Below are 25,418 nucleotides of genomic sequence, written 5' to 3'. Positions count from 1 at the left end.
AGTAAGAGCTGCGAGGGAAGGATAGGTGGCGCGCGTGTAGTAGGAAGTGGAGTGGAGGCCGCTGTTCTGGAGGGGTATCGGCTGCGGAGAGGGCGCAGAGCGGCTGGAGGTTAGTGCTCTGAGGAGGGGGACGTGGGCAAGAGCGATGCCGTGGGGTTCAGCAGAGCCAGCATTCCACCCCCTCCCCCCTTCTCATACACAATCCTTAACATCAGCTCGTGGAGACTGATGCCTTTGTCTGTAGGCCTTTCTCTTTGCTTTTACTTTCCTATCCCTGCAGAAGTTGCTTAGTCTGGCGAGCCTAGCCGCACTCACGCGGAAGGAAGTTTGCAGCTACGCAGTGTGGGCCAGGGGAGCTTTGCATACGTCTGCTTGGATTCGGTGCTGCTGTCCTCGAGTTCGGCATACAAAGGGCGGGGGTGGGGGGGGTGCTGGAAGATAGGCAAGGATTTGCAAATAGGAAGGATTGGTTTTGTTTTTACTTCTTGAGTACTGCTGAGGCTGTCTCGTCACCTCCGAGACTCTTGTTTATATCCAAACTAGTTGTTTACTTCTTTCCACAGAATTCCTTGACTAGCAACTGGAAAATGGTTTCTACTTATTATTCGTTGCTTTTAATAAGAAGTGAAGATTCTTGTGTTTGTTAGATTCTGATTTATGGGGAACCCCCATTATCATCCCTGCCTTGTTCAGCACTTTTAAAAACTGTTTGATGCCACCCAGGCCAGCTACATTGTACCATCCGCACCAACTTTGTAATGCAGGGCTAATTACTGTTGAATCTAATTGCCTTACTAGCTAGATCAATGCTATGTTGTTTTTGCAAATCAGTTTTTTTTTAAAATTGTTAGGTTTGAGATAAAATAAGGGAAGATTATGATGAGTGGGAGAGAGTGATTGGTTGAAATATGATGCCAGCCCACACCTCTGGTTCTTCAGTACATTGATGCCAACAGGTGATTTTCTTTGCTGTCACCTGCTTCTCTTTATATGACCTTTCATTTGACTTTCTGATCTGAACATATTACAGTTGAAATGACAAACTCCAGAGATTATAAAGAGGACTATATGCCAATTAAGGCTGGAGGTGGGGAGTGCTGTTTTTTAATGCTTTCCCACCCCTCAAGACTCCCTGAAACTAAGAAGGCTTACAGATCTACACAAAACATTATCTCATAGCATTTTCTCTGCTGTACAAGTTTCCTAGTTGTATAGGTTTCTGGTAGTATGCATTTGCTTCATTTGTTTATTTGCTGTATTTGTTTATTTGCTTTATTTATACCTTGCCTTTTCTCCCAATGGGACACAGAGGCTTACATCGTTCTCCTGTCCTTCATTTTATCCTCACAACCTTGTAAGGTTGTGTCGTGCCTCTGGTGGAGTGAGCCACCTTACGCTGCCACCACTCTGGGATTGAGGGCCCAGAGTACCCTCCCAACCCTTCTGACCTCTGTAGCTTGGCCAATAAACAGGCGTGAGGACCCAGCAGAGTAACAACAAACAAAATAGTTTATTTACAAGGAGGTCAGTTAATATCAAACAAGCAAGCAAGGTGCATTAGCAACAATAGATGGGTGAAAGCAATATAAACAAAAGGCCCTATCATGACTGAACTCACTGTCCCTCTGTCTGCCAGGCCTGTCTTCTCACCCTACCTGGATGAGGGCCTCTCTCCCTAGCAGAAACCTCCTCTGGCCTGCTCCCTGGGAGAAAGAACGCAGGCTTTTTTCCCCTCCCAGTCTTATATAGCACTAGCCCCCTGTGTTCTGATTGGCCAAAAAATGGTGTCAAAACGGCCCAGGGGGTCCTGGGAATTGTAGGTAGGCCCACTCCCACTGCTAATAGGCTTCTGAGGCCTTGCTAGGCCTTCCTGGCACAGCCAGATCATGACAGGTCGGTTAGGCTGAGAGTGTGTGAGTGGCCTGAGGTTACCTAGCATGTTGCCATGGCAGTGTAGTGATTTGAACCTGGGTCTCCTAAATCCCAGTCTGACACTTTAATCACTACACCGTCACTTAGTCCATTCTACCTCCTCCCCTTGCTTCTTTCTGTTGCAGGCCTTAGATAATATGAATTTAGCGATACCCAACAGGCATTGTAATACGGGTTAGGAGACCTTGTGATAAGTAATCAAGAAGATTCACGCCTGATAGTCTACTAAAATCAGAACAATTCCACTGACCTTACTATAACACTTCCAACTTTAAGCCTGTAGGAAACCTTTGTTTCTGGAACGAGCATCTAGAAATAAACTACTCCAGCAAGGCTGAATTAACATTTTCCTGAGGATAGTACAAAACAGGATCCCAGCCAAGTCAAAGTATTAGCTGTGTCTAATTATCTGAGATTTTATGGACTGCAAAGAATGTGCCTGTTTGCAATCCTGGGATTGGGCATCTTTACAGATCTCCACCATATGGAGCAATGGTATCTGTTTGTTTTTCATGCATCAGAAGAATACTTGCATAATAATTTAGATATTTGCATAACAATTTAGAATAGTGGTAGCTAGCTCTCATGTTACTCAAGAAGGTTTCATAAGCAAGGCAGTGTATATATCAGAGAGGATGGAGCTCTCTGTCTAAGTCCATCCTTGTGAATGTTGATTGGAAGAAAATAAAAGTGAAGCAAACAAATGCAATAAAATCATTGTTTTTAATATAAACATTCTTCTGGTGTGGCATCTCTTTTTTCTGTTGTGAATGCAAGGCAGTGTATATATCAGAGAGGCTGGAGCTCTCTGTCTAAGTCCATCCTTGTGAACGTTGATTGGAAGAAAATAAAAGTGAAGCAAACAAATGCAATAAAATCATTGTTTTTAATATAAACATTCTTCTGGTGTGGCATCTCTTTTTTCTGGTGTGAATGCAGACAGATCAAAAGATCTGTAGTTTGAGGCCTCTTTTAATATTGCACATTAGAATCTGTTACTGAGTTATTCAGGCTGTTAAGAATGTGAGAATTCACTGATGAAATTTACTGGTTATTAGCATTTTCTTTCAAATCTCCAATCTTACCAGCAGTTTATGAAATTATACTTTTAGTTACCAGTGTAAAGAAATCTGAAGGTAGTCTGTACATGAGGAAGAAATTGCAGAACCTGAGCAAGCAGATCCTAGATAAACAACATATAAAGTTTTATTATTACATTTTTCTAATGTCTCAGCTAAAATTTGGTTCCAAAAGCTGCTCTCAGTCATCAACATGTAATGAAACTGGCAGCTATAATTCAATACTAAATGTGTCACTGAGAGGGGAATTTTAGCTGAAATAGGTTCAAGTGTGATGGAAGAGCTCTGGCTGCCTTCTGTCTTCTGTCTGATGGTCCTTTTGATAGTAGTTGGAAGCTAGAGGCGCTCTCAAAAAAACTCTTTTGTATTCATTAAGGAGCTATTGGATTCCAGCCTTCTCTTGGATCCAGATACCTTCCTCAAAAGCACAAAGAAACATATGAAGTTGCTTGATACGGAGTAAACTCTTCAGGGTCTCACACAGAGAAAGCTTTCCCCAATCATCTGGTAACTTTTGAGATCCTTTAACTGGAGACCCTGTGGATTGAACCTGGGAACTTCTGCATGCAAGATATATGTGCTATCGTTGAGCCATGGAACCTCCCCTCAAATTACATAGAGAGGGTTAACTTGGTGAAACAGAAGCAAACCACAGAGGAGGGAAGAAGTAGTGAATGGAAACATTTGGGCATGAAAAGAGCTGTTGAAGTGGTTATATAGAAGCACAGAACAATATGCTTCTCATCTATTCTGAAAAAGGCAATGGCTGATGTAAATGGGGATATTTAGTTAAGAGAATAATTCTTTGAGCATTTGGCGCTTTGCCTTTCTGTGTACACCATAAGACTTTATTTGGTAGTTCTAATTATGATGTTTAAATTCTCTTCTAAGGTCTTATTATATTTCACTTTATAGCTCCCTTGTATTTAGGGCTTTCAAGAATGATTGCAGAGAGATAATGTGCTATGTGTGATTGCTAAACTTTCTGGCTTAAGTCCCAATGCAGATTCATGGTATGATCTGGATGTAGTATAATTGTAACTAACTAGATAGTAACCTACATATATTATGGCAGAAGTTTTTAATAGGGCTGAACTGAGAGGGACTCTTCACAAACGTACACAAATAATGGCACTCCCTCTGATAACTGGGTAGAAAGGAGGTGAAAGTGTTTTCCTAGTCAGAGCAATTCTCCCTGAATCATCTTTCTTTGATGTCAGTAACATTAGTGCATTGGCTAGATCAGGTAATGACATCACCTGATTCACATACGTGACTGATACTGGAAGCATTACTGCCTTAATTTACTCTCAATGACATAGTCACTGGTTATGACATTATAGTCAATGGCTATGTAATATCATGGTGTTTTCTTGTTCATCATACAGTCCTTGATTGGCTGGGATCATATATAATGGACAATGAAAAAGTCAATGCGTTAAAGAAGACAAATAAATAGTAGACAATGATAGTGAACTGGATTTTTTAAAAAGCAAATGTTCTTACATTTTAGGAATTTTCACCTATTCTCATGTACACTTATAAATGGAGAATGTACCCAAGGAGGATTGTAGATGAACATCAAGAAGACAAAAGTAAAGACTCCTGAGGAATTACACACTTTTAACAATGACAGTGAAGAAATTGAAATTAAACACACACAATGCTGCCTTATACTGAATCAGAATAGGCAGAATTGGGCTGCTGTAGAGCCTGGGAGCATGGGGTGGGAAGGGTGGTGGAAAGCTGTGCTCTGCAGCCACGCGATCTGGCCCTGATCTGGATGGCTGCAAGCTGGGAGTGGGGGGGGGGGCTGAAAGAGGCTGGAGCACTCCTGTGCTCTGCAGCTGCTCAATCCAGCCCCAATCCAGGTGGCTGTGGGCCCGGGAGTGCAGAGGGGGGCAGAAGGGGTACTGGAGCACTCCTGCGCTCCAGGTGATTGAGGGCCCAGAGGGGCAGAAAGGGTGCTGGAATGCTCTTGCACTTCACAGCTGCCTGATCCTGGCAGCTGTACTCCCAGGAGCACAAGAGGAGGTGGAAGGGCGGTGGAATGCTCCTGCATTCTGCAGCCTCCTGATCTGGTGCTGATTCGGGCCAAATCAGGTGGCTGGGGACACGGGGGGCAGAAAGGGCGCTGGAGTGCTCCTGCGCTCAGCAGCCGCTCAATCCAGCCCTGATCCGGGCAGCTGCAGGCCTGGGAGTGCAGGAGGGGGTTGGAAAGGGCTGAAACTGGCCCACTGTGGTGGTCAGGAGCATGCTCACCACCAGGGAGTACAACCGGGAGGTGTGTTCCTCTGCCTTTCCCCATTGGCCAGATAAGAAGGGGCAGGGTGGAGGGTGGGAGCAGGGACTAGCAACCCTACTGGAGGTGGCAGAGAGGCCTGGTGCGGGCCTAGGCTGTTCCACCACACTGGGCCTTCCCACCACTGGCAGTGGCCTGCTCAGGGCCTCCTTGGCAACACTTGCCAAGGACTCACATTTCATCCCCATAGAGGGGTGTGCAAGTGCGCTTGTGTGGAGATAAAAGGTGAGTCGGCACCAGTACGGGAGAGCCAGTTTGGAGTAGTGGTTAAGAGTGCGGGACTCTAATCTGGAGAGCCAGGTTTGATTCCCCACTCCTCCACTTGAATCCAGCTGGGTGACCTTGGGTCAGTCGCAGCTCTTCCAGAGCTCTCTCAACCCCACCCACCTCACAGGGTGTTTTGTTGTGGGGATAATAATAACATACTTTGTAAACCGCTCTGAGTGGGCATTAAGTTGTCCTGAAGGGCGGTATATAAATCAAATGTCGTCGTCGTCGTTATTATATAGGAAGATAATGAATAAAGTTAGGTGTTTTTTTTGCTTTCTCCTCCCACCCCATAGTGTACTACTTATGATCTCAAAATTGAAGCAGGAGTATATTTGGTGTAGTGGATACGTTTAGTGTAGTGGATAAGAGTGCGGGACTCTAATCTGGAGAACCTGTTTTGATTCCTCACTCCTCCACCTGAAGCCAGTTGGGTGACCTTGGGTCAGTCACAGCTTCTAGGATCTCTCTCATCCCCACCCACCTCACAGGGTGATTATTGTTGTGGGGATAATAGTGACATACTTTGTAAACCATTCTGAGTGGACGTTAAGTTGTCCTGAAGGGCGGTATATAAATCAAATGTTATTATTAATGTTATTATTTAGTTTACCCTGATGTGAAGAGCTAGCATTCTGGTTTTCTTGTGGGCTACCATATTACCATGCCTTAGTGCTCCCAGCAGAGAGCACTTGATACTTTTCCAAATTAAAACTCAGCCCCTACATTTGTCCTTTGTGCTTGAAATCCAGAAAAACTATATGCATATGCATTGAAGAACTCTACACACAACTGTGAGTTTCTTCATTTCCATGGCAGTTGGTTGTGCTGCTGAAGATGAAAATTGTATTTCAGTTTACACTTTAAAATGACGTATGGGCTTGTCTGTTCAGCATGTGATGAGAACACCAAAAGAAGCATCCAGCTCTCCAGCATTTCCCCCTATTATTTCATTGTGGGCTTGGAGGTCATATGAAACAGCATCGGAGAGCTTCACTGGTTACCTGACCACTGTGTTATGTTAAATCACCAAAATCAGGGTGAACAACATCTAGATAGAGCTATATATTTTATTGAGTTACTCTTGAAACCACAAGTTTTTGATCAATTCTTGAACCTTCCAGTACACAGAAGTATCTCTGAGAATATACAAATAGAACTGGAAATAAAGAAACTAAAATAAATCTCTTTATATGACTTCATCATTCATGACTTTTAAATGATGGCTCAACAACTTATCTGTCCAGATTGTTGTCCAACAGCTATTGTACTAATTTGCTTATTGGTGTGTTTCCAGCAAGCTCTTGTGTGCATGAACACAAACCATAGTCTGATACCTTCTGTATCTTTTTGGTATACAAAAGTGCTTTAAATCTTAACGTGCAGCATTCCAATTAGCTTTGTCTTGGTTATGGTAGATCTATGAAACTATGCCAGACACGACCATGCCTTTGGCCACCACATAGATAATTTGTAACAACTGCCAGGTTGCAGTTAGTCATTGCATACAGTTTCTTAACCTTTGGGTGAGCTGACAACATGCAGTAGATTGCATGGTGTTCTTCTGTGGAGCATTTTTAAAGTGGTCTTTGTATGATAACTATATTAGTATGAAAAGGTGGTGCTGACTGGTTTTTCAAAGAGATTTTCTGAAATAACATTTTTACATAAAAATCTGGCATCTGAGGGTAATTACTTTCATTGGTCCTGTTACAATGCTGCTGACCATGTGAGAAAGAGTCTGGGTGGCAGGAATATGTAGACTGGTTTAAGCAGCTGCAATCTCGTATTAGATGCTATAGTTATAATATTTGGTGATAGGTGTTGTTTCTACCAATGCATACCTTATGTTTATCTATGCATTCATAGTTTTTTTCTGTGAGGTATGTCTTCAGTTCTCAAGTACAGCATTATAATTAGGCATTTCAGAGATGATGAAGGAAATTAATAATAATAACAACAACAATAACAACATTCAATTTATATACCACTCTTCAGGACAACTTGATGTCCACTCAGAGCAGTTTTCAAAGGTGAGTGGGCTGAGAGAGCTCCGAGAAGCTGTAACTGACTCAAGGTTACCCAGCTGGCTTCAGGTGGAGGAGTGGGGAAGCTGATTTCAGATAGCCATAAGTGTGCTTAATAAAGTATCATTCAATAGCCCAGGCTATAACAAGCCATTAGCATGAAGCTTTTGGATTAATTAAGAAAATGTCATTCTTAAAAATGGGAAATGAAAAATAACCTATTTATCTTTTAGTTTTATAAACAAGCTATTAATTGGTGTAAATTATAGTTCATTCAGGTGTCAGGACTTATTTATAGTTTGAATGAGGATTTATTACTCTGCTTCCTAGAATGTAGCACTGGCCACGTTTTGATGTTCATATTATGTTTGTATGAATATGAGTATTATAGCTGCTTTACAAAATGATGAATGAGAGAGCAGGGAGTGCTAGGAGTTCTAGAAGACTTTATTATATCTTAGATTTATAACACACTTTATATACATAGGCTTAGGGAAGGGAACATCACTATAAAACAAGCTTATAGCCTTAAGAACATTTGGAAACAATAAATGTAACAACCTGCATTTAAAATATATACTGCAAAAATAACTCTTACTCATCTCCAGTCACTGAGGGCTTTTCTTTACAATTGGATTGTTTTATGAAACAAATACACTGCTGTCTCTCAGTTTTAGTGCAGAGCCCACACACCTTCCCTTTCAGGTTACGTTTCGTTAGTGGAGATACTGCATCTAAGTGCACATTTTTTTTTAAGAGTGAGACTATCCCCAGCCTTTATCACATCATATCTGTTGCTGTTGTTATTGTCTTTGGATTGTGAGAATATGGCAGGCTGATACAAGAACCATCTGAAATGGTCACTGAACTTTGTGATAGTTATGTAGCTCATTTACAGTCAACTTGGAACCAATTTCAAATTGTATTCCACAAAAAAGTATAACAATGACAATTGTGTGGAATGAGGAAACGGGTCACTTGAGACCAACTAATTTTCTGTAGGCTGTTTCAAGTTTTCCTCATAACCTTTCTACAGTACTTGCATGAAGAACCCTGCAAGAACTTATTAGAGTCTCCTGTACTTAATTGGTTGGCTCCATTGCTTATAAATAACAGAGCAGGCGCAAAATCCTTTACTTCTGCAAGAAGTCACTTTCATGGTTGCTTCATCATGAGTTCTGTTTGTTTTCCTTGATCTCTCTGTGTGTTTCTTCCTACGCCTGCCTTGTTCCTGTGTCCTTGGTCCCTGACCTGTCTCGGCTCTTGTCCCTATTCTCCCCGCTCCCCCTTCTCACTTTTATTCACCTCCTAGCTACTAACTCCTGTTAGTATTTGGTTTCTTTGATCTGACATTCAGTCTGCTTTGATTTCCTGAACATGACCCTGTGTATACAATACTGAATTTCTTTTTGGATCCAGTTCTGAAAATGCTTCAACCTCTCAGAGCCACAAAACTTTCAACTTTGTGAAAGTTCTGATTGAAATGACTTGTGGTTAAAATGTAATGCTGAGTGTGCTGAAAGCACGCACAAGAATTACGCGCTAGTAAATTTTTATTTCTAGTTTCCAATTCTAGTTTCTAATAATTGTATCTCATTATAACTTTATTTCCCTCCAGCATATTAAGTTAGTTAAAATTAATGTTAATACAATTATTTAATAGTATCATCTAACTCTATAGATCTTAAATCACTATAGAACAGAACAGTGGGACTAACTAGAGTTTCTTGAAGAGATGAGTTCTGGAACCTACTAGTTGTTGGTTTGTGTGTCTGTCTTTTTAAAGTGTGGGCTTTTATTGTTGTAGGGCATCTTTGAACACATAATATACACAGTTTGGATATTGTAGCACTACAGCAAGCTCATCTTACACATTCATATTAATCAACTAACTTTAAGGGATGCTGAGAGCTAGAAGTGGTGCAGCGAACAGCAGGAGCGGGATCTAACATGATAGGCATTTCTGATAAATAATGATTTATATTCTGTATAATTTTTAAGAATGAACATCTGAATGAACGAATGAACACAATCAGCATAGAATTAAGGTATGTTTAAACCCAGTGAAATCAATTAGTTTAAACATGCCAAAGTCTGTACTGGATTGTTTTCTTCAGGGGATATGTGGGGGCTGGCCTTGCTAGAGAGGCAGCAGGCTGGATTAGTTGATCCCCTGCTATCCTCCCAGCATCCTCAACACCAGGGCTTTTTTTCAGCTGGAACGTGGTGGAACGGAGTTCTGGCACCTCTTGAAAATGGTCACATGGCCGGTGACCATCAACAGCAGCCCATACATGGGCTTTCTCTGTGGTGGCCCCTGCCCTGTGGAACAGCCTGCCAGAGGAGGCCAGAAGAGCCCCCACTCTCCAGGCTTTCCAGAAATGATGCAAAACCCAATTATTCAAAAAGGGTTTTTACTCAGATAGGAGGGCTGTACTGTAGGGAGGGGGTCTCATATGCTCTGCTAATGAGTTAGGAACCACTGTGACTTCACCACTATGTTGTATTGGATTCCTGCTAATGCTATGTCTTTGTGAACTTGTATCTATTTACCATATGGCATTGTTTATGGAAATGTTCTTGATGTTGACTGTACTAATCTCACACTGTGTAATCCGCCTTGACTCTCAGTGAGAAAGGCGGACAATAAATAAATAAATATTATCAATCAGTTATCAGTGTGGATTAATGTATTTTCGTATGGGTTCCCAAAATATAAAAGTAGCTTAAACTGCATTTTTCTTATAAAAGTAAAACCTGTTTCAAACAAAGCCATCTATATAATCCTTCATATATTAATCTACTGCTCCCCCCCAACCCACAAAGTAATTTGAAAGCTTTTAAGTCACATTACAAGGTTAAATCATGTTGTCTGCAGTTTGTTTTTTTCTGCAGGAAACATTATTTTAACATCTCCGTACAGACTGGTTGTTACAGTTACTTCGAAGAAATACAAATATTGTATGCCAGTAATGCAGTAAGCTTGAGAGAGTTTCAAAATGCAGCACTTTGCATTCTGCTAATATGGAAGTAATTCTTATTGGTAGATGTCTGCTTGAAACGATGTAGTGTATTTATATCAGCATTTGTTAGTGAATTTAAAAGGGCATTACAACAAGAAAACATTATCTAAATTTTAAACAGCACTTCTTGGGCTACATCAAATTACTTTGCCTGTCTTATAGTACAGCTTTTCCCCCAGAGTATTGCGAAAATGATTTATAATTGCATTTATATTTCAGATCTTTCAGTGAAACATCATTGCTATCTGGTGACTGTCTTCTGATATATAACTTATGGTTTGCAATTAAAATGTACCATGCATGTAATTGCAGAGAGATGCTTTATTATTTCAACAGGATAAAGATGTTCTGGTTCCACAGCTGGACACTGCAGTTAGGAAAACGTTCTTCAACTCTACTCCAAAGACTATTCTGTGAAGTTGCTAGCAATTTACCAGTGTTAACATTATTTACCAAGGTAAATACTACTTGAGTAAACTTGATTGTGTGACCAAAAATGAAGGGTCTAATCGTAAAGGTTTTTTTTGGGGGGGGGGGGGGAATCATCATCACTGTATCTAGTTCTCAACATGGGCATATCTGTGGATACTTAAATCTGGAGATTGAAGGCAGGAACAGACAACACTGATATTTCTACAAATCTGAAAAACAGCCCAAAAATACATTTGGGGAAGGGAGTTACCCCCGCTTCCCAAAGTAACAGAAGCAGTGACTGTACCTTTACGAAACAAATGCCTTCAGTGGCCGTTGCTAAACCACCCCAACAATATTAGCAGCCTTCAAACCTGGGTTTCTGTCAGTTAAAGGCAACGGGAGGGGCAGGGTCCTTTCTAGGGGTGTTTTGGGCTTTCAGGGAGGACTCATTGGGGCCAGGCCTCACAGCAACCACTGGGCTACTTGTTTCCACCTGACTTGCATGACTCACCCAGACCAGGCTGCTTGCTACTGTTCAATAACAGCCACTCAGAAAAGCCATTGTGATGTAGTGGCCAGAGTTTCATACTCGGATGCTTGGAGACCCAGATTTGAATCACCACTCTGCTGTCAAAGTTCACGGGATGACCTTGGGCCAGTTACATGTTCTTAGCCTAACTTACCTGACAGGCATGTTGTGAGGATAAAATGGATCAGTGGAAAATAACGTAAGCCACTTTGAGTCCCTACTGGGGAGGGGAGGAGTATTAATGAAGTAAATAAATACAGCTAAAGATAGGAGGCAGTTAAAATGTAGGTTGGTTAGTAGGTGAAAAGGAGAGAAGGAAGCAAAGAAAGGTTGTGGGCAGAAGAAATGGTGTGGGGCGGGGGGATGCAGAGGAAATTGAGGTACTCCCTTCAGGTCCTTGAAAGTGCCTCACTGCACAGCTGGGCTTGGTGACTGGCAACCCACAACTGGGCCATAGTTTTCCCTGGGAGTGTCTGCCAGGGCATGGGAGGAAAGGAAAGCTGAAGATAGAGGCAAATAAAAGTAAGTTGGCTGCTGGTTAGGAAGGAGAGAAGGAAGCAGAAAAAGGGGGGAGGCAATAGGGGTTTTCAGGGAAAGGAAAAAAGAAATAATGGGGGAGGGAGACGTTGGATGCCCCCTTGAATGCTTTTGTGGGTTCTGTGTTTGTCATTTGCTAAGTTGTATACAGCTGGCCATTGGTTCTTGGTGGGGGGATAATGGGGTCAAGACTAAAGCAGAGACAGAAACTAAGCATGGGGCTGGATCCAGACTAAATTGGTAGTTTCCAGAGATTCCATTCTTTTCATGTCTTTCCTTGGGGTTGCCAGTCCCCCAGGATCAGCATTTTGTGAAGATCAGTGGGAGGGTGGAAGCAGAAAAGGTCTTATTCTGTTGATGGAAAATTTAATCTCTACCCAGCCGGGTATCAGTGTGATGTAGTGCTTTGAGTGGTGAACAAGGATCTGGGGGGCCTAGGATTGAATCCTCACTTCTTACCTGAACAGCTATCTGCTATCCCTACGAGACAGCCCTCTGAGCACATCCAGAGTGCAAACCAACACAAAAAGGGTTAATGTATAAACCAGGATCTATTCCTATATATACCAGGGTCCTGTGAGTGGTGCTGAGCTTCTCTATAGCTCAATGCCTAGGAGAGCTGAGTGAGCGAATGGAAAGGGGGGGGGGGAGTGATGGGCGGTCTCCCTCTTATTCTAACACAATTATGGGGAATTAAAGATTCAGCACTCAAGTTTGGTAATAGGGTTTTAGTACTATTAAATAGACAAACAATGGAATAGCTACAAAGGCTCAAATTAGAAATAATACAATGAAAAATACATAACAAAACAAAGGGATGTTCACTTGTATGCCCTCCATATCATTAACAGTTATAAATCATACATAGCCATAGCTAACAAAATAATACAGATCTCCTTCTTGTGGTGATGTTTCAGATGTTCCTAAAATGTGCTAGTATATGCGTAGGTGTGGGTGCAGAAATAAAACATGACCTGTCCTGAAGAGCAATGAGTCCACTGTTCCCAAAAATAACTCCAAAGGGTAAAGGTGAGGTATCGCTTACAAGCTGAAAAAGATGCCTGATATATAGGCACTTAGGGTGCACAGGGCACTTTGGGAGCATATTAAAGGAATATGAAAAGGATGCACCAAGATAATACTGGTGGTACAAAAAGAAGACAAATGGAGGCCCCAATAAAAGGCAAAAAGCACCCATGGGAATGCCTAAGAAAAGCTGGAAAAAAGGCCAAAAACACATGTTAGGATGCTATCTATCTTTATACTAAAGGTCACCTATCCAAGATGTAAATGGAAGTAATTAATATGGACACTTAGTATGTTCCTAAATTCCAATTGAGCAATCTGGATTACTTTGGGCTAGGACTCGAATACGCAGCAAGAAAACAAGGGATAAGCGGTCATAGGGGTTGAAAAAGCACACAACCTTGGGAATAAAGGGATACCGAAGTCTGGATATCTGGAAAGTAGGGTTGGCAGATTCACTTAATATGAATTTTTGATAGTAAATGACAATGATCTGTTAAAGCACTGTATTTGGTATGTGGTTCTGTGCACTCCCCTTGTAGCCCTGATAGCAAAATAGAGCCAAGGAGTATAATATAGTATTCATGTGAGCTGCACAGAATTGCAATCTTAATCAGACTTGAAACTTTACAGGTCTATTTGAGGTTTTCATGAGAACTCATCCTGTTGACTATTGGAACAACAAGTAGTTCTTCTGCCCATAAAATGTGGCCAAGAGTAGCGGGGGTGGGGGAGGTGAGGCCAGCAGAATCCCTTTATTCTCAAGGTTGTGCGCTTTTTCGTGCACAAGGGAGAGGAAAACCCCAAACTGTACTTCCAGAGCACTGAATTCCTCCATGGTTCTGTGGATCTGATATCCCGGGTCTGTGGACCTGGGCTGTGCTTAATCCCTTGGGAAAGGTGGCACTGTGTACTGAGTACCCCCAGCCCCTAAACCTATGACATTAAGAGACAGGATTGCCATTGGAGTATTAGCTTCCCTGTGGCAAAACTCTTCTTTCAGGCAGTGATATTTTAATTCAGTGCTTTAGCATATATCAAGATGGAAGCTGTGCTGTCTCACACACTGCCATGGAAACTTGTTGAGTGACTTTTGGTCTCTCACACACACTCAGCCTATTCTTCCTCATATGGTTGTTGTGAAAAAAAAAATGGAGAGGAGAATGATGTAAGCTGCTTTGAATTCCAAATAGGGAGAAAATCAGGTTATAAGTGAAGTAAATTAGTATACTAAGCCACAGTGTGCAGGGAAAAGATGGTTACCTATTTTAATTTCTTGCAGAGTTCAGCAGTGTGCTGTATCACAACCTTTCAGCTGTTTTGCAGGGTTCTGAGTAATCAGGACTCACATTTTCTTTATTTAAAATATCTATAAGGCTGCCTTTCAACCATGAAACTAGGATTCAAGAGTGGTAACAGATTAAAAATAAATTCTTTAAGGAGTAACCACCAGTTGCTGCTTTTCACCTAAGAGGTACAGGAGGCGCTAGATCTAATAGAGTAGCAGGAATAAGATAAATAGCTTGTTGTTGGTTATGATTTGTGTCCTGGGTCAGGCAGTTTTTGTAAATAGTTCCTTGTTAAGCATAAAAGTATCCCAGATTGTGTTCGCTGTCCCCACAGCACAGTCAATCCTAAAAATTCGATCCAATGCTATTAATTTAGTGTCAACACAAAGCAAGCTTGTTATCTTCTTAAATTTTAATCTATATTACCTAAATAGAAATATTTATCCCTTTTCTAGGGTCTTTGTAAAGTTTTACCCATGTTTGTATTTTATACCGTTTGTCTAAAAACCATGTGCTATGTGAACTTTTCAAATAAATAAATGGACAGTTAGCCAAACTGATATTTAATCTGATAGTAAATAAACAGGAGATGCAAAGAAAGGGCTAATACTATATTTTCCTACTAACCTGTCATATGATAGTCAGAGATAGTCATTAATAATAGTTATGAAATTTGAGTGGCTAGAAGGAACTGATATACCTGTTCTTTACATATTTATTGGCTTCTTTGTTTAAAAGGGATTTTTGCTATTAGATATAAAGACTGTGCATTAAAGAATTAGTTCTCTGTCTTATTATGTATTCTGCTGCCCACCAGCTTCAATAGATGACCCCATGAATTAATAGCAGAACCTGTTCCTCAGAGCAGTTATCTGCAAAACAAATGTTTGTTTTTGTCAAAATGCAATAATTTTTAAAAAAGAGATTTGAAAATTGGATATAAATACTGTTGGTTTTATAGAATGAATGATAAATCTGATTCCAGAGTATTTTATTTAACTAATGCGATCCAATTAAGCAAAGTCAAAGCTTTATTGGATGCATTGTTTAAATCCATTCTTCTACGAGAAAATGTTAAAGTTGCAGGTCTGTCTCTGCCAGCTGGCTGTGCAGTTTATAATCCAGAAAGCAATGAGGTGGTGAATAACAGGATTACTTTTAGAGGTTAATAATTGGGTAGAGGAAAAGTCTTTTGTGATGATTTAGCACATGCCGAGTCTTAACTGTTTGAAATTTTAAGGGCAAATTGTCACTAACAAACTGGAAATAGTATTCTAAACTGGCCTTTTTGTTAAATGCATGCTTGTGTTAATGTGCATTTTCTTTTCTTTTTGTGTGTGTGCTGGAGACGTGTGGGATCATTGGCAATTGCAGAGCAAAATTATCTCTTTAAAGTGCAGGCTTCATATAATAGCCTAATTTTGTGTTCTCAGCTTGGGGCCACTCAGTCCAGCCTCAGATATGTTTTTAAGTAAGGATGGCAGACTGCATTGAAGGGATAAACCTGCCATTTCATATTCTTGATGCCCAGCAGGTCTGAATGTTTCTTTTGTAGAAGATTCAGTTTCCCTTTTACAGTTGGAGCAATTGAGGACTCTTGGAAGGGAATTAAGGTTGCCTAAAAGTTCTTGAGTGTCCCATCAGAGCAGCTTAAAACTAGGCTGCTGAGAATCTTACCACTAAGAGTATTATTTTTAGAGAGGGTTCTTACTGGTGCTATATACCTTTTCTGAGAATGGAACATTGTGGGGTGGTTTTAGTATTTCTTATGGTAAAGGGAAGAAGAGAAATGCTTTGCTATTGTCTTGCTTTTTAGAAATATGAACTCAAAATATAGCACATAAAAAATTTATTATCCTTGTCACTAGCTGAACAAAAAGATGGCCCGTTTGAAAGTTATTTCTAAGATTTGAAGTTGAAGTTTCTTTGCTTGGTTGAGGAAGGGGGGAGGTATCCACTTCTGATTTCAATGGGCTTAGACTTGAGTAACTTTACATAAAGGTACCAGTATGGACTAGCCTTTTCTTTCCTTTTATTTCAAGCTCCTTTGATCCAATTGATCTTGAGCAGCGGATAAAAAGGTAAAGGTGCAAGCACCCTGTGCAAGCACCAAGTCTTTATTTCTTTAAGGAAAATATGGTGGAGAGATACTTGACCATAGCCAACATAGTCCTTGGACCCACCAACAATGTGGACTAGCAGTGTGGACTAGCAATGATCAGAGCAGCTTGGAGCACCCATAAGTGTTTTCCCTGTAGGATTCAGAAGTAATGATGGCATTTCTGATCCTTTCAATTCCAACTGTTTTGGAGCTATTTAAAGGATCTTCATACGTGGCATGGAAGATGCAAGTTCACTATATCCAACATGAGTTTAAGAGATTAATATTATAATTCTGAAGGGAAGCTGTGCATCTGTAAACATGCAGTAAGCATGTGCAAGGCAGTTGCAAGCAATCGTGGCTTCCTGGCAAATGTTTCTGAATGGTTACATATGCATATTACGCATACTAGAGTGTTCACTGTGTGGAAAGCAAGAAGACATACTATTTCTTCCTGACTGAAGTACCAGTGGAAGAGGGCACCAGTGTTCTTCACTCTTACCTCCACCCTTCTTTTTGAGAGGTGCCTAACATGTTACAGGGCAGAAACTAGTATACATTTATAGTGTGGTCCATCCTTAGAAGCCTTCCTTCTACTGACTGAAAAGACACTTAAGTCAGAGGAAGGCTGGAAGAAGACTTCAGACTTTGCTCAGTGTGGGGTGATTGGATAAGAGTAGGATCCACCCTGTATGTATTTGCTTCTGCCGTGTAATGTGAGGCAGCTGTGTGCTCATAGCAAGTGCAATGACTCATTGATAATGAGGTGCTTCTGCTTTCTTACTCTGCATGGGATTGGTAGTCATGTCACACTGTAGATTGGCTTGTAGGCTGAAGCATGATAGAAGGAGCCAAAGAACTGATGTTCCTGTTTTCCTTGCTCCTAACTCCCTCCTCTTGTATTCTGTGTTACAAAATCCAATGTCATCTATATAATGGGATACAGACAATGACGAAGATCTTGTTGTGCTCAATTATCCCAAAGCATCATTATCTGTTTCTTTTTTCTCCTCTTAGAAACCGTGTCCCTTATGTGATGAAGCTAAAGCAATGCTAGAGCCCTATAAACATAAGGTAACTAACACAGTCCTATATGTATATAAATACAAGTATAGACAGTATATAAAGAAAATAAGAAATACCTTTTGGAGAAAGAAATTTACCCCGGCTTTATTTGCATACCTTTGTCTTTCTCCAAACAATTATTCAATCAGTTTTCATTTTATCTTCATAAAATAGATCATTGCAGAGAATTTTCAGGCTTTGTGATTCAACTGAAATGCCATATATCCAGGCTATCTATCTTTCAAGTTCATTATGCATATTCCCCGAAAATAATTGTGTGAAAAAATAAGACACCAGACTTTTAGTATTCCCCCTCCTTCAAAATAATTCCCTGTTGTATTTCACTTCTGGTCATTCTGTCATCTGTTCTGCATGCATTTGGGCCACATTAAAACTAAATTGCATAGCTGAAAAATAAGATGCAGCAACACCCAAATCAAAGCTGTTCATCACTCATAACTGAAACAGAAGCTGGGCCTGTTGGCAGGTATTGCATGAAAATAATGTATTTTTTTTATTTTACAAAATTTCTTCCCTGCCTTTCTACCATCATAAGGGCCACCAAGGCAGCTAACAAATTAAAAACATATATAATAAAACCAAATGTTAAAAGCTATTAAACAAAAACAAATCATTAAAACAGTTCAAACCCAAGCTAAAATATACATACAAAGATAAAACACACAACAATTAAACATTGGGCAGGAAGGAGTGATCAGTAAGGGAATGCCAAATGAACAAAAATTCTTCACTGTGGAAGAAGATGGCAACAGAAGGGAACAGATGAGTCTTGCTGGAGAGAGTGTTCCAGTTTTGGTGTCACAACTGAGAAGGCTCTCTCCTGGGTTGCCACTTGCCTAATTTAACAAGGTGGAGTCACCTGAAGTGGGGACTCAGACAGTGACCACAGAGGTTGGGTAGATTCATAAGAGAGTAGGCAGTCCTTGTATGTTGATCCCAAGCCATTTAGGGCTTTAATGTCCAACACCAGCATCATGAATTGTGCCTGGAAACAGACTGGGAGCCCCATGTGTTGATAGGCCAAGACTAGACCAATATTATCACTACAACCAACTCCAGTGAGCCACAGCATTCTGTGCTAGTTGAAGTTTCTGAACACTTTTCAAGGGCAGTCCCACATAGACCACATTGCAGTAGCCCAATCTAATTGCACAAAAAAGGCTAACCAGCTAAATCAATCCTAAATACACTTCTATGGAAATAATCAATGTGATTACTTCCTGTTTCTTAGGATTGAGTTACAGAATGGTGTTTCTGTGTTACAGGTGATATAAACAAGCTTCTTTATGCATAAGGAAAATCGTTATGATTTGGGAGGAAATGGCTTTTGCTTCTTGATTGAAGTGATTGACAAGTAGAATCAGCTAGACAGAGAAACCAAACAGCTGCAGAATCTGTTAACTACATCTGTCTTGCTGTGGATGCCTTACCTCCCTCCAGCACATACAAGCATTGCTAAGAACTGTGAAAGGCAACAGCAACTTCTGAAGACATCTTCTGCATGCATCAGAAGCAATGAATGGCCAATGCCAGCCTGTCCCTGTACACTCATTCAGAGGTGAAAGTAGCAGGAAGAACCAGCTATGAAGTGTGCCTGACAGAACTAAATCTGAAATATAGATGTGAGGATCTAACCAGTTTCACCCAATTCCACCAAAATGTTCTAACAGACATTTCTTTAGAAGTAGAGTCAGTCCACTGTTCTGCTTGTATAGGAGTCTTGAAACAGGATCAGATATCTACATAATTTATTGATATGCTAACTATAGATTTCATAACCATGTAACATTGTGTATTTTGCAAATAAACAATTGAAGAATTAGATTCTCAATCACTTTTTGTAGTACAGATTTTCACTGGAACGCAAAAATCCCTATTTTCAAAATCCCTACGTTAAAAAAACCTTGGTCTATTTATCTGGAAATAACAAAAATGATGAAACTTTGATTCAAGGCAGCTATTGGTTAGAAAACCACTTACACCTAGTCTTAAAAAAAATTCTTATTATTTCAGTGCAACTTCCTTCTAAAATATGCATGTTGAAGAAGTGATTTTAAATTAAGTTACTAATTTAGTTGTTTCTAACAGTTTGTTTTTCAGGAAGTGGACATCACTCTTCCAGATCACTTAATTTGGTATGAAAGATACAAAAATGACATACCAGTCTTTCATTTGAATGGACAATTTCTGATGAAGCATCATGTGGATTTAGAAAAACTAGAGAATCAGTTATTGAACATAGAGTTGCAAGATGGCGACAAGAGGTGAAGGAAACGAGTGGGTTTCAAGTAGTACATAAATAATTGTGTCGCTTCCTCAACAAGTAAGATGCTAGAATTGTAAGAAGTTAATGAAGATACAAGTTTTCATGTATAACTTCATTTTGTGATGGTGAAGTTCATCAGGCTTCATAGCAAGATCCATCCTATTATGTGTGTTAATCTCTGGCTTCTAAATCGTTTGGTGTTGTAATGAAGGGTGTGGGAGTGCGGGGCAGAAATAACAGATAAATATTTGCCTTTGTTGTTCTCACTGACTGAGCCTTATAAGGCAATGCATATCAATTCTTTATGTTCAAAGTGGAAAAAGAGTACCTGTTTGTTGGGTGACAATGATGGTACTTGACTGAAAACATTTGCTGAGGATCCCAGAATAGCAGCGTAGCTTTTCTGACGACAGGGTTGTTCCCCGATAATAGATTTTTTCAAGTTGTTTGCTCATATGCACTAAAGTCTGCTCAGTTGTATACATGTGTTTATGAAATTTAAGATCTCTAATGCTCATGCTAATCTAACAACATATTAGATCAGCCCTGTTAATGAAACTTAACCCACAGAACACCAGTAAGTCTAAACATTCTCAATTTGCTTCTGGATTCCAACCTCAATTTCAGTTTCTTATTTTTTATTAAAAGTGAAGTAATTATTCTTGCCACATAAGCTTGTGAAGAATAGCACAGTCTCTCTCTTGCGTTCATACTATGTAGCTTGAAAGAAACTGCATGTGATCACACAGTTCTTTGCCATGTCCAGAGATGTGCACATTCTTTCAAATTATCACTGGTGTCTCTGTAAGTGGATTTCTAATGTTGTTGTACAAGTAGGGGTTGAGCTTAAAGGCCTTTTGGATAAAAGTAGAGCCAATTAATGTTCCTTAACATATGGGCTTTCTCCTTTTTTGGTCTCATTTTACAAACTCAGTTGGCAGATTTCTGGGCTAATGAATTGAATTCAGTAGTCTGTCCTGCTTCCCTTTGCTTCACACAGCTTGTCTACATTTTAATGTTTAACATTATTCCTCCTCCTACTGCTGTGACTACAAATGCACGACCACACTTCCTCAGCCAGAGAAAGTCCTTTCCCTATGGAGTTTAATGTGGACGTGGTGGATGATCATGGGCAGAGTTATGAACATCAAGGTGGGATGCAGGGGGTGGTGGTTTGAACTGCCCCCAGAGCACACAGCATAGAGTATCCCATTTCCCCCTCCCTAGTGACAACCAAGAGCACAGATATGAGGAGAGGTTTGAATTGTTAGCCCGGCAAACATTTTTGATGGCAGAAACCTTGAAGGAAATATTTTCCCAACAAGAGAGGATGTTGACTTTGCTTCAAGAACAACTTGGGGTTATTTCTCCTGATGAAATAAGCAGCACTCTAGCTAATAATAAAAACAATTCTGTACCTGCACCAGCAAAGAGAGCATGCGCCTGCAGAGCCAAAGCCATGTAGAAACACTGAGGACCTGGAGACAAATGTGAATAACTCCTACTCATTGGTGTATAACCCTTATGCTGCAATCATAAATGTATTTCCATGGAAGGGAAGACAGATAGATTGGAATTCAAAGGAGAGAGCCATTGGCCACTTGGCTGGCATATTCAGGCTTCCCCTTAAAGACATTGATCTATCCAGGGTGGAGAGGTTGAGTGGTTCCATTGGATCTGAACGCTACCTTTTGCATTTTCATTCCAAAAGAGTCCCTCCTATAGCAGCAACTCATGCTGCTAAACTAGCTAACTTGGGCATAAGACTGCAAAGGCATTTCAAGGCACACAGCATAGAGTATCAGTGGACAAGTAGAAGAAGAATTGGCCTGTTCTCAGCTGGATCCCAGAACCCAGGATATATTTTCTGGGATCTTTCTGACAGACTCTTACATGGAGCTTCTGCATTTGTGGGGGAAGACTCCTCATCCATTGAAGTATACCAGGAGCATGCAGATGTCATTTCTTAAGAGGGTAGACTTGGCTGAAGGGGAGTTCAATATAGTCAACGACCATTTTAGGCTCCTGCCCTTCCTCCACTTTGCATAACCCAACCCACGCATGCGTTCTGCTGCTTAGGGTGCCATCTTCCTCAGCAAAGTGATTGATAAGCTAGCTGCATGGCTGAGGTGAGAGAGAATTTCTCCCCTGCCCTCCATGGAACTGCAGCTTCATTCTTGGAAAAACAAGGATGTCTCAAAAACGAACACCTATCCGGAGTCTTACATTTCCTCCTCTTGCATCAAATGCTCCAAAATAAGAATTTAAAAGGACTACATTAAAATGCAATGTCTTCATTCAAAGAAATGATGTCCTTTGATTGAAATCAGCACTAAGATCAACACATCCCTAGCAGCCTCCTTTGCTGGTCGTAGTGAAGGAGAGCATGGATCAGCAGCTCCTTGTCTTTCTGAGAGCAGTGGAGGTTGGGGAAAGAAAGGCCACACAGAAACCAGGAATTGGTGAGCCAAGCAAAGTTTCAAAGATCATCTGGCTTAAAAATTAACCAAATCAGTCATGGGTTTGTGTTGCTTAAACCCATCCATTCTACTTATACTCGACTGAAAAATTATAAATCTAACCTCTTTGCTGATCTTATTTATATCTTTTTGCTCTTACGCTGGAAGTCTTTAGTAGTAACTTATGCCTTGTTAATTAACCCAATGTGCAACTAACCTGAGATGGCAATTCAGATGGGGAAGGGACCTTGCAGCAGTTTTGAGTGCCAGCCTTTGATGCAATTTGCTTTTATTCCCCTTAACATGTAGACACAAGTTGAGAGGGCTCCACTTCAGAGTAAGTACACTCACTTTGAATGAAGGACTAGAGAGATGCTCTACACAATGGTATTCAGTTTAAGGCCTGAGTTAACTCCGTCTTTGAGAGAAGGCTTTTTAAAACCTCTTTCTTCTAAGAGGAACTCTTTGAAGGACTGTTTTCCCAGCAAACTCAAGAGTATTTTTAAAAAGATAATTATTCATTAATGCTGAAAATTAAATATTTCAGTAGCCAATTTAGTTGTTAGCTTTTCTGTAAAGATCTTTGGCAAAGACAGAATGTTGGTAAATGGAGATTAATAATCCCTTTATGTACTCCCTCTCCCTTGCTCTTTACGTCCTTCCCTCCATTCATCTCAACTCTTTGATACTTCTGGGTGCTTTGATTGCAATTTGTGTTCTTTTTACTTAGCACTTTGAACATCACAGTTATGAACTCATTCATCTTCATAACTTGCCTGTACTGCAAGTGAGATTTTTTAAATCTCTGCTGCACAATTATATGAGTGGTGCAAAACACAATTCTGTTGAAGCAATTAAAATTGCTTTGATGAACTTTGACCTGTTGCACTAATCCAAACTTTTGTGCTCCAGTGGGCTGGGCTGCTGCAATTGCACACAACCTATCAGTTATGATACCTGTAATAAGAGGGAGGAAAGGGGTGGTGAGAATCAGCTCTTCCACTCTTCAGACATGTGGTCGATGCTGTCCTCTGTTTAGTAGTATATGGGTGTAGCCCTGATCTTACAAGTGACATTGGATGTTCCATTCCAAATGCTGTAAGTGGATTTTCCCATGTGCAGCTCAGCTTTATGTACATATAGAACTGGATCTAGAGGACGATCCATACTTTTGAGGCACAGATCACCCTTGCTGGATGGAGTGAATGTGTGAGAGCATGGAAAGGGCATAATTTTAAAGGGCGCTTTCCCTGAGAGTTCTACTCAGTACCCGCCTCATGGTGCCAAAGAGTGTATTAGCCATTAGTAGCAAACAATATTGTATGGATCCAAGAGAACTCAAAAAACTCAGAGTGGCTTGGAGCCAGAATTCTTTCCTGTTTGCTTGCAAGTATACTTTTTCCGGTGTGGTGACTTCCAGGGTGGTCCCACTCCAGTCAAGGTATGTGCAAATACTTCTGCTCATGAGGTTCGGCTTCTTAACATGGGTCACTTGAACTTCTTGGAAGGGCCATGTTTGTGGGATTTATGCAGAAGTCTGGCATTTAGAAGTTTTTACACGTCCCTGACTGGCAAGGTACCAGCAATATAAATGGCAGCAACCATACCTGGAAAAGCTACTCATTGATGGATTGTCAGTAAGGATCTATTCATGTGCCATTTTTAGCCCTGTAGCAGTTAAAGCAGAAAGGCTATTTTGATTTCCATGTTCATCATTCTGGCCTCAGTGGAGTATGTGTGTACACGCTGACAGTGTGTACTGAAGCCAGTCCAGAATTTTCTTTTTTGTATGCAGTCATTGTGGAGCTTGGCAGAAAAAGCTATCTGGGCAGCACACAGAGATCATGCACTTGCCCAATTTGCCAAGGGCAAGTTAGTGTGTGCACGCTGACTTTTTTCTCGAACTGCTACCGGCTGGAAAAGTCATGTAAATAGGTTGCTGGGCCAGATTTTTTTCCCAAAGTTCCCTTAAGGGAATGGAAATGAATAATTCGAGCCAGAAGGTAGCTGAGCTTGCAAGTTATTCTAGTACTGGAGGGTGCGCGGAGACGAGATTTCAGGGGAGAGCTGCCTTCAGAAGCCGCCATGGGATCTGGGACTCACCGGGATAGATGACTGGGGAGTGGGGTCCACGATCCCGTCCTCCGGAGGGGGAGAGATGAACAGTGCCGCTTCGACGCCTTCTCCTGGGTGCCCTCCCGGCGGGCGGTCCGGCGGCGCTTCGTCCTCTGTCCGCCAGGGGTCCCCCACCCACCCTCCCGGCGTCCTAGCCGGCCGCCCTTTGTCCTGCGGGCGGCTTCTCCCCTTGGGCGCCCGCCCATCCCGCGCCGGGGCGAGGCGAAGAGCGAAGCCGCCGGGCTGCCTGTCAGCAGAGCTGGCCATGCCCACCGCCCGCCCCCTGCTCTGCTCTCTCGTCCGCCGGCTTCGCCGCCTCCCTCGCTTCGGCTGGGGCTCGGCAGGAGGTCAATGAATTGTTCGAGGGCGGGCGAGACGGACGCGGCCGCTGGGCTCCCCGGCCCTGCCTGAAGCCCTCTGGGGCAGGCATGCTTCTGTTGCGCGGCGCTCCACAGCCGGGACAGCTGCGTGGTGAGCAGTGGGACTCCTCGAGAGGAACGGACGGGCTGCGCGTGGCGAACCGGAGGCACTGACGGAGGGTGAGTGCGTGAATAGCATCCCGTGGGTCATCCGGCTGGTCTGTGGACGGCAAGGCTGGGCGCTGGAGGTCGCCGCGTACAGCCCAGAGGCGTCGCCGGGGCAGGGGCTGTGTCGCCGAGCCGCCTCCCAGCTGGGCATCTACCTGTCTGCCGCCTGCCGACGGGCTGTTTCACACCGGGGAGGGATTGGATTTGGCGGTGAACTCCGAAGTCTGCCTTTCGGCTATGGACTCAGGAGGACTTGCCCGTCCAAGTCTAATCCATGTCTCAGGGGCTTCCCTTTTGTCTGTGTCTCGGATGCCTTTCTCTAAAACAATTCCGGCAAGGTCACACAGTTACAGTAGTGAGAACAACCGCAACGCCAGGGCTTTTGTGTGTGTGGTCTCTAAGATGAAAACTTTTTCTTTAAAAGGGATCCCCTCATGAT

The 25,418-nt window shown here is 41.7% G+C and overlaps 2 protein-coding genes across 3 annotated transcripts in view; both read left to right on the top strand.

The window, feature by feature from the left end:
• Positions 1-20,148, top strand: C8H5orf63 (chromosome 8 C5orf63 homolog). Of its 2 annotated transcripts, XM_054986546.1 has the most exons (5): positions 86-109; positions 9,609-9,655; positions 10,967-11,087; positions 17,544-17,600; positions 19,701-20,148. In XM_054986546.1, exons 2-5 carry the CDS (start codon positions 9,630-9,632, stop codon positions 19,878-19,880), a joined length of 384 nt encoding a protein of 127 aa, XP_054842521.1. In that variant the 5' UTR covers positions 86-109; positions 9,609-9,629; the 3' UTR covers positions 19,881-20,148. The 2 variants fall into 2 exon arrangements, with proteins under 2 accessions (XP_054842522.1, XP_054842521.1); XM_054986547.1 differs by lacking the exon at positions 9,609-9,655 and having other exon boundaries at positions 1-109.
• Positions 20,149-24,744: 4,596 nt separating this feature from the next.
• The window catches only part of MARCHF3 (membrane associated ring-CH-type finger 3), a 146,968-nt gene continuing 146,294 nt past the window's right edge, over positions 24,745-25,418 (top strand). Inside the window, exon 1 of the mRNA XM_054986545.1 lies at positions 24,745-24,991. The gene's annotated coding sequence lies outside the window, so the exon portion shown is untranslated. The remainder of the gene's footprint in view (positions 24,992-25,418) is intronic.

The sequence above is a fragment of the Eublepharis macularius genome, chromosome 8 (assembly GCF_028583425.1).
Source record: "Eublepharis macularius isolate TG4126 chromosome 8, MPM_Emac_v1.0, whole genome shotgun sequence".
NCBI lineage: Eukaryota > Metazoa > Chordata > Lepidosauria > Squamata > Eublepharidae > Eublepharis > Eublepharis macularius.
The sequence above is the reverse complement of the archived record's forward strand: the minus strand, read 5'-3'. Positions and strand labels throughout refer to the sequence as shown.